This window comes from Marmota marmota, unplaced genomic scaffold, assembly GCF_001458135.2.
Source record: "Marmota marmota marmota unplaced genomic scaffold, marMar, whole genome shotgun sequence".
Taxonomy (NCBI): Eukaryota; Metazoa; Chordata; class Mammalia; order Rodentia; family Sciuridae; genus Marmota; species Marmota marmota.
In genome coordinates, this window is record NW_026000019.1 from 7,732,624 (window position 1) to 7,742,738 (window position 10,115).

Consider the following 10,115-nt stretch of genomic DNA (forward strand, 5'->3'; position numbering starts at 1 on the left):
CATATATATATATATATATATATATATATATATATATATATATATATATATATGATTCACTGTGGTATAATTTTATAAGGACATAACATAATTGGTAAATCTGTCCCCTAGTACTTCCCCACGCTGCCCGCATGAATATTCTTCCTCCACTCTACTGGCCTACCTTCTGTTCTCATGAAATCCCCCCTCTTCTAAATTCCTTTTTTATCTCTCTATCTAGTTTCTACATATGAAAGAAAACATGTGACCCTTGACTTTCTAAATCTAGCTTAATTTACCTATCATGATGTTCTCCAATTCCATCCATTTACAGCAAATGAAATAATTTCCTTCTTCTTTATGTCTGAATAAAACACCAGTGTGTATATATGCCACATTTTCTTTATCCATTCACCTGCTGATGGTCACCCAGGCCAGTTCCATAACCAGGCTATTGTGAATTACACTGCTGTAAACATTACATGTATCATTATAGTATGCTGACTTTAAGAACATGGGTTTCTAATCAGATCTGGTTGATTTAAAAAGCCTAAGCTCTTTCCAGAGGAAGTAAAAGAAGTAAGAAGAAATAATTTTTGGCATGGTATGGTCAGGATAAAAAGTCATGTCACAGTCCTGTGCCTAGTAAAAATTGGTTTAAAAAACCCTTAAGAAGAAAAGAAGGTAGAAAAATTATACAACCGGACTTCCAGTTTCTGATTCCATATGTAAAGAGCTTGCATATTGCCACTCCCTCTTAACAATAAGCAAGAAAGCTGAACAGAGTGATAAACCAGCAAGTCCTCTTAGTTCCATAATAGAGATAGGGACACGGGAAAAGCCCCTGCCCTCAAGATTGGAGAGATGGACAGGTAAGTACAGGGAGTTGTGCCTTCCAGAACAGAGCCTGACAAGCACATGCCACCCCAGGAACCAGTGCTGGGACAGGTAAGATTCTATTGTAATAGACAAACCTCTAGATGCTCACTACAGACAAGTATGAGGGTTGGAAACTCCGGCGGGGGGGCTGTTATATAGGGGTGTATTTTTGAGGTTTACTTCAGTTGTATTCTCAGCATAAATATCTTAGAAAAATCCCCTTGTGAGAGCATGCTTTCCTTCTTAAAAAGGCCTACCCTCAGAAGAAACTATAAATCCAGAATCTAACCATATAATATAATAGTATATTAAATTCAAAGTAAGTAGAATAGAAGAAATAATAAAAATTAGAACAGATACTAGTGAAAAATTGAAAATCATAAATTATAATAAGTGGCCCTTTCTGATGGGGGATATTAAAAATGGAGAGTAGGGTGAACATGGGAAATCTCTACTTTCCTCACAAGTTTGCTATGAATCAACCTCTTGTCCTCTCGCCATCCTCTCTCCTCCTCCATCCAGTCTCTGGTAACCACCATTCTATTCTCAAATTCTACCAATCAATTTTTTTTAGATTGCACGTGCAATCATCAAAACTCCCATAAAATGTAAAAATGTACAAAAGTTATATGTCAATTAAAATGCAAACTTAATTTAAAAATAAAGTCTTTCATTTTAAAAAAAAACCTTTATAATCATCCATGAGGATTGCAAAGTGTTTTAATAACATTTTTCCAAATGCTAATCCATTCCAAACTATTACCCTTTTAATATCGATTGTACCTTGTTTTGATAACAGGTTTGATAACATTTTCTCACTTTATACCCACAGATATCCTTTCAACTGTTGTAGTTACACAATCTCATCAAAACTCCCATAACATGGAAAATATCTACTCATATAAATAAGATAAATATGTATAAAACTAGTCTCAACTGGTTGCCTCGTACTCATGTCTATTCAGGGTAATGTATCCTATTAAATGCCCTATTTTGATCATATTCTAGCCTCTCTATTTTTCCCTTCACAGGCAATTGAGTGACATATTTTTATGTCAATTTCGACTCTGTTTGCTTTATGCTACCATTTGCCTTTCATCTGTGCTGTTTTCCACTGCTCGTACTTTGTATTTCTAACTGCAGTTGGTTCAAATCTCTATAGGGATTTGAGTTGAGTCATTTGGGGCTTATTCTTCCACACCTTTCTCAGCAAGTGCAGTGCTACTGGATCTCTTGAAAGCCTTTCTAAGCCTTGTTTTTAGCTCACTAAGGTTTCTGCCAATTGACTAGTCCCTATGTCAGTGATAGATGTATGAAGCACATTAACTCTGGGCCAATCTCTGTATGATAAAAATACCTCTTTTTTTTAGACAGTGCCACACAATGTCTAGAAAGAAAAGGTAAGCCTGATAGCAAAAGGTGATGAGTACTTTCATGTCTAACTATCCTTAAGTTCCCTAAAGCAGTTCTCTATAACATCACAAAATTCCCACTGTACAGGGTGAAGTTGACTACATAGAGGGTCATGCAGTCACTTCCCACAAAAGGCTTTGTTTTTGAAAAACAGAGATCTATATCAGCTTAATCTCTTCTTCATGGCTATCCAGGAAAATCGAGTCACCATATTACGTATCTGTAATTCTTTGATCAATGCTTATGAGTCCACTGTATTCGGTAGCAAAATTAAAAAGTCCCCTACATTTAAATTGTTGGAGCGATTTTTGTAATGGCTCCCTGAGATTCTTCATAAATAAAAGAATCCTAACAGACCTGCATTCAGAATGTTGTTGTAGCAATTAATTGAGATTGCTTTACATAAAGCAGTAATCACACTGCCTAGATTTTTATGTTTTCTGTAAATGTGGCAATTTCTTAATTTTTAACATGAGACTTAGGTGGGCAAAAACTTATTTCAATTAGTTTAATTTATCAAAAAATAATTTTTGCATTTTTGAAAAATATTGGGGATAAGGATTCTTATAGAAAATTTTTGTGATAGTTTTGGGGCAATCCTCCAAAGAATTACAAAATTTAACAATATAATGCAATAGTTCTTTTGGAGGCTTCAGAAAAAAAGCATTTGTTTAAAATAGGTAAACATTATGTCTGACATACTAGACGCTGATGACAGGTTTTAAATTCCATGGCACTGGGATTATTTTAGTCAGCTTTTTCACTACTTTAATAATAATAATAATAAAAACCTGAGGTTCAACAACTAGAGGAAGAAAAGTTTATTCATGGCCCACAGTTTCAGAGGTCTCAGTTCATAGATGGCTGACTGCATTACCCCTGGGTTCAAGGGGTGGCAGAACATCATGGTAGAAGAGTGTGCAGAGGAAAGTGTCTCAGGATATGATGATCAGGAAAGAGAGAGAGAGAGAGAGACAGAGAGAGAGAGAGAGAGAGAGAGAGAGAGAGAGAGAGCGCACTCCACTCAAGAAAGATGAAATAGAAATCTCAAAGGCATGCTCCCAGGGATCCACTTCCTCCAGCTTCAACCTACCCACAGTTACCATCAAATTAAGGGGATTAATGCACTGATTGGGTTAAGGCTGTCATAACCCAATCATCTCACTTCTAAGCCTTCTTGCTTTGTCCCACACATGAGCTTTTGGGGAGCACCCAATATCTAAACCATAACAGTGATTAAGAAGTAGAATACATGGAGTTCAACTGCCTGGGTTCAATCCCAGTTTTACTAAACAATGGCTGAGGGATTTTAGATAATTTTTCTTAGTCTTTCTTTGCCAGGGGTATGTTCATTTCTCCTGGGGTAAGCAGTAATTACACTCGCACTTTCTCTCTCTCTGACACACACACACAAAATTTCATATATCTACACAATGAAAATCATATGCCACCAATTCTATTCCAACACCATAGGATTCATTCTTTCTTTTGCTCTTTCCTATTTGTAATTCCTTAATCCAATAGTGAGAAGACCCCCCTTTCTGCATCTTTCATGCATTACATGCTTGCTCAGTACTCTTGACATGACAATCTACTCCTGCTATGGGTAGCTAACTTGCTCCACAGCTTCCCTCTATGGACTCCACCTCGGCCTGTCTATCATGTCTTCTGTACCAATGTCCTCCCTGAACCAACACATGATTTTTTTTAACATCATGAACTACTTTGGGACAATGATGAAATGTATATATTATTTCACCAGAAAATACATATAAACAAATCAGCATTAAAATTCATACAATGTTAAGAGATTCATGCTAATATCTTTCTGACATTGAGCAACTTAATTTCTGTGAAACGCAGTTATTTTAAAACATGTGCCATTGGTGATGATGATAACAGTTCCCTCAAAGGTTCATGAAGCTTTAAATAAGAAATCTTACCTACAATAATAAGGATACAGGAACAAGCATAAACGTTAGTTATCAGAATCATCTTCCCTTGTTAGCTCCTCCTTTATATAATCTGATGATCTCTATCAGTTGCTAATGTATTTTCATGTTCTAATAATTACTTACTTCCCTCTTAACGTTTCCTTACAATACTTCTGAGTTTGTTTTCTCTTCTTTAAACTATGACCCCCATCATTCGGGAAAATTGTAAAAATTACAGATCATTTATACTAAGTAACTGATTGCCTTTGTTCCAAGAAGGCAATAATTGTTGGCACTTTTAGAACAGACTGGCATTTTCTTAAGCTTTTCAAATCTATTATTCCTTTACCTCTTTGTTTTTTTTTTCTGTAGCTACTCATCCTTTCACAATTAGATCCATGCTACCTTATCCCCAATGCTTCTTTGGTCATTTTGCATGAACTGTGTTCTTTATATTTCCCTGATGTTCCATTTTCCTACAACTTACCCTCTAGCAGGTGTATCCCAAGTCAATAGTTTAATGTAACTGCATTTATAGGGGTTAAATACCAGAATCATCCATTTCAATTGACACAGTAGTCTTTATAAAAGCCTAGCCGAAGGCATTGTCCACCTTGATATCCCTCACAGCTTTTACAAAGATTTATGAGATAAATTCCATGGCAAATCTAGTTCCAGAGAAGTTTACCTCTGGAAATAAAGTGTTGTGTCTGTGGTATACATTGGAGGGGGACAGAAAAATTCTGGACTTTGCCACAAAAACTCAGACTCTGGCTTTGCCATTTCCTAATCCTGTGAATCTGGATGACACAATTTCTCTGAGGCTATTGTTGCTATTTTGTGAATTGGGAATGATATACCTTCCTGTGAGGTTTTTTTGAAGATTAAATCAGAATGTACGTACAAAGAACTTAATGAATATAAATTCTGTTACCTCCTTGCCTTTGTCCTTGACTCTTCCTTTCATTCATTTCTTCCTTTTTTTCTTCTTCTTCTTAACTGTTTTAATTCTTAGAGCTAGGTAGATGTCTATTTTTAGGTAATTTACAACTTCTAATCTGCATGATTGTGTTCTTTGAATTTTATCTGACCTTTGGGGGTCTAACTTTTAGAAGTAGAAAAATTTCTAAATAAGTAAAATAAAAATATATGTGTGTACCCAAATGGATTGCTTTTAACTTTCAGAAAATTAATAGGTAATATTGTATTTAATATTCTTTCTATTCATAGACTAGAATTTAAGAACAAATTAAGAGCACCTTTATTGATGATTCATTATTAAACTCCTCTTAGAAAAACTGGAGTCATGTTTTCTAGATTAGAATCGTGGTTTTAGCAGTTAATAGAAATGTACCTTTGGGTAAATTTCTTAATTCCTCTGTGCCTAGTTTTCCTCATCTTTAAAATAGAGAAAATAATAACATCCACCTATTTAGGTTATGTTACTATTAAATAAAGTTAATTTTTGCAAAGTGTTTCAAATTGTGCACGGTGCAGACTTACCTTACATAAGCGTTATGTAAGTGTTGGCAAAATAAAACACAAATTCACTACTTCAGTGTTAGCCCATTGAAATGATGTGTTGTAATATTCGCTAACCATTTAAAAATCAAAACTGTGTTATACCAACACAATACAGAATTTAAGGGATAGTCCGATCCTATAATGAGATGAATTACCTGTGCTTTACTGACACATGGCAGAATGGCCAGAGTGACCAGTTTGCCCATCATTAGAAAGTTATTACAGGGCTTTTGAGATTCAGAAAGGACAGGGAAGTTCTCAGAACCACACTGTTCATGTAGATTGTCACAAACTAAAACCTGAACCTCAATTTTGGAGTCAATTCAGTCAAACCTATAAGAATAGATCAAGAAAGTATAATAATCTAAATTTGCTGTGTGGCCAGCGGGCATCTATTTTGATGGATTCCGCTCATCTTTTCAATTGGTTGTCTTGGCAGTTTTCAGTGGCTTTAGTATAAACACTTAAGAAGTGAATATAATACTTACTAACTCACCGTTCAGACCGATGATTACAGTTGGACCATCTAAGATGAAATATCTATTCTGAGTGCAATAGTTATTACTATGGGATGTGAGTGTTTTCAGAGAGGAAAACAAAGTACAATTTTAGGACCATAATCTAGTTTCAATCGCTACTATCCTCATGTAAGCATTTATGTTTCAAAAGTATCTTGATCACAAAGTATAATTTTTTTAAAGAAAAATATTGAGCCCATTTGTGTTTCCTACACTTGGACTACTTCTGAAGATTCAGGTGCAGTGTTTATCAATTTCCTTGAATTGTTTGAAATAAAGGAGATAATATTCATACTGAATCTAACCCAAAGTAAGACAATAATACATTATAATTATAATCATAATTTAAAAGGCCAGGGGATATAGGAGCTCCTTTTTGGGAGGACAGGGTGTGGGCGAGGCTTAACCCTTGGAGGCCCAGGCTTCCCCTGGAACATGCAGCCTGCCCCCTGACTTTTCTGGTGCTTCAGGATTAAGTAGGTAGCCATGGCTGTATCGAAATTTCTCTTGGCTAGAGACACCCAGATCATAACCCATATCAATCAAGATGGTCATTATTTCAGGGTCGGGGTGTTTGGGGAGTGCCTCACTACCAGGGGGTAAATACTGCTCACCCTGTGTCAGCCATGGGTGCTGAAGGATTTGCTGGATTGTAGGCTGCTTCCTGGGATCCAGGGTCAGTATTTGGTCGATGAGCCTCCGGGCTTCGACAGACACATGGCGCGTGCCAAAGTAGGTTTCCAGCACAATCTGCCTCCGCATCGCCGGAGTGGCGGGCCCCACAAATGGACACCTCCCTGTCAACATAAAGTACAGAATGACGTACTATGTCCACTGGGGGGCCCTCAAACGCTTGCCTCAGGACACATCTGGTAGCAAGATGAAAGAGACTGCCCCAGAAGTCCTTCCAGTTCTGCCCAGAGGTGACCCTGGTGCTGAGGCCGAAGTCAATAAGCTTAATGTTGCCTCCGGCATCCAACAGGATGTTGTCTGGCTTCAGGTCTCGGTGCACGATGCCCTGGGCATGGCAGTAGCCCACTGCACACACCATCTGCCGGAAAAGCCGCCGGGCCTCTTCCTCCTGCAGGCCATCCTCTGGGACGCGGCTATCTAGCGGTCCCCCACCTGCGGGCTCCATCACCATGTAGATATTGCTGGAGGTCTCAATAACCTGGAACAACTGGATCACGTTGGGATGCTCCAGGGTGTTCATCATATCCGGCTCACAGAGGACCTGGAGGTTCTGCTCTATATTCTCCACGACTTTCACTGCCATCTCTGCCCCAGTGAGGCGATGGCGGGCTAGTTTTACCTGGCCATACCCGCCATACCCAATGTCCCTCAGGACCTCATACTGGTCCTGGAAGACTGCTTCTTTGCAGGAGCCGGGCCCCTGCAGCCCTACACTCATCTCTCTACTCTGGCTGACCATCCTAAGCTGGAACACCAACGAAGGAGGCTAGCTAAAAAAAAAAAAAAAATAACAGACCAAAACAACAAATGCAAATCAAAAACAAAAACAAGACAAAACAACAAACCCAAATCAAAGAACCAATATCCAAAGACCACCACCAACCGCGCTAACTATCTGGGAGTCCCACAGGTCACCACCAAGAGCTTCCTGTACTTATGGACAAAAGTCCAGCTGCAGCCACTTTCTTATATACCCTCTGTTTGAGACTTACTCACAAAGGCTCCGTGTGACATCAGAGCCAGTCATTGCCCAGTCATGCCTGGCCATAACCCCCGGTGGTCACCTGTTTTGGGGGCCTCCAGAGCTTTTTCCGTTTTCAGAATGGGAATAAGGAAGGACTCCAGACATTTTTTGCTTTAGTGGGTTATGGAGACTGATATTTACTTGTTTACAAATTAAAATTTGTATGGAATTTCAACATACTTTTCACTTTCAGTCTAAAAATCTGTAATAACTTTGTGCTTTGCAAGAACGCACCAGATCTCCACTCAAGATATTCAATTCCTTTTTCTTCCAACTTCAAGTAACTGGCGTCAAGAGGACAGTAGCACCTCACTCACACGGTGATGCCACAACAAGATGCTCTGCTCCCTGAGTCACCGTGGAGCATGGTATTAACACCTGTGGGGTGAGAGGGAGGAAAGGTTCATCACGATTTCCCCACACAGTCCTACACACATCGAAGACGTGCTACATTGGGGCACCTTGACTGAGGGGGACGGAGGTAGAGATGCACAAGGAGAGCATTTTCTGTTAGGGAGGCTGTCTTCTGTAGGTTCACACCAGAATCCTTTCTCCATCTCCTGTTAAAGGGAAGCCCAGGGGAACTGCACAGAAATACCTGTAGGACATACCTAAAATGAAGGGGATGGAAATTCAAATATTTTATGTAAAAAAAAATCAATTAAATAAATAAGATAATCATAAATGAACACAAGGCACAGTGAATCAGGGGCTTGCCCTGCTCTCCTTATAAGGACATAAGTTCCACTGAACCAGCAGCCCACCCTCATCTCCTTATAAGGACATAAGTGCCACTGAACCCTGACCTCCTTATAAGGACGCTGGTCACACTGAAACATAATCTTGCCCTCCTCCCTTATGACCTCGTCTTAGGTAAATCATCATAGTATTACCATTTATGAAAACAAGCCCTTATTCCTAGGAGTGGGACAAGAATCTATAGAAATGCTCTGAGAGACATAATTTAACCCCTACACTGCTCTATTTCTGTTTTACTACGAGTTTTTATCCATAGATGTCAAAGTTTGTCACGTGGCATTTCTATATCCATCTGTATACCCACAGGTATTATCACACTGTTGATGTCTTCAAGGTCTGTTATAATTAATATTCCATTTAATACTTGATATTGAAAATTTGTCTATTCTTTCCCACATCCATGTTATTACAAATTTATAAATTTTATTAATCATTTCAAACAACCAGCTCTTTGTCCTACTGATTTCTTCCATTGTTTCTTTTTTTTAAATTTTTTATTCATTCTTTTTAGTTATATATTGCAGTAGGATATATTTTGAAATCTCATACACACATGGAGTTATATGAACATAGGAAAGTTATGTCTAATCCATTCTACTCTCTTTTTCTATTCCCCTCCCCCTCCCTTCCCTTCATTCCCCTTTGTCTAATCCAATGAACTTCTGTTACTCTCCCTTATTGTGTGTTAGCATCCACATAGAGAATATTTGGCCTTTGGTTTTTTGGGGATTGGTTTATTTCACTTATCATGATAGTCTCCAGTTACATCCATTTGCTGGCAAATACTATAATTTTATTCTTCTTTATGGCTAAGTAATATTCCATTGTGTATATATACATTTTCTTTATCCATTCATCTGTTGAAGGGCACCTAGGTTGGTTCATATCTTAGCTATTGTGAATTGAGCTGCTCTAAACATTGATGTGGCCACATCACTATAGTATGCTAAATTTAAGTCCTTTGGGTGTATGCTGAAGAGTGGGATAACTGGGTGAAATGGTGGTTTCATTCCAAGTTTTCTGAGGAATCTCCATACTGCTTTATAGAGTGATTGCCAATTCGTAGTCCCACTAGCAATGTATCAGTGTACCTTTTCTCCCACATCCTTGCCAACATTTATTGTCAGTTGTGTTCTTGATAATTGCCATTCTGATGGAGTAAAATGGAATCTCAGTGTGGTTTTAATTTGCATTTCTCTAATTTCTAGAGATGTTGAACATTTTTTTCATCATTTGTTGACCCTTCATATTTCCCCTTCTGTTAAGTGCTTATTCAATTCCTTTGCCCATTTATTGATTGGTTGTTCAAAACATTACAAAGCTCATGACATATCATCTTTCATACATTTGATTCAAGTGGGTTATGAACTCCCATTTTTACCCCAAATACAA

The 10,115-nt window shown here is 38.1% G+C and overlaps 1 protein-coding gene across 1 annotated transcript; it reads right to left on the reverse strand.

Moving 5' to 3' along the window:
* Positions 1 to 6,649: 6,649 nt before the first annotated feature.
* Positions 6,650 to 7,679, reverse strand: LOC125618742 (sperm motility kinase 2B-like). Its single transcript, XM_048810214.1, has 2 exons — positions 7,139 to 7,679; positions 6,650 to 7,044 (listed from the first exon to the last, which is right to left on the reverse strand). The coding sequence occupies exons 1-2, from the start codon at positions 7,677 to 7,679 to the stop codon at positions 6,650 to 6,652; spliced, it is 936 nt and encodes a 311-aa protein (XP_048666171.1).
* Positions 7,680 to 10,115: the final 2,436 nt, after the last annotated feature.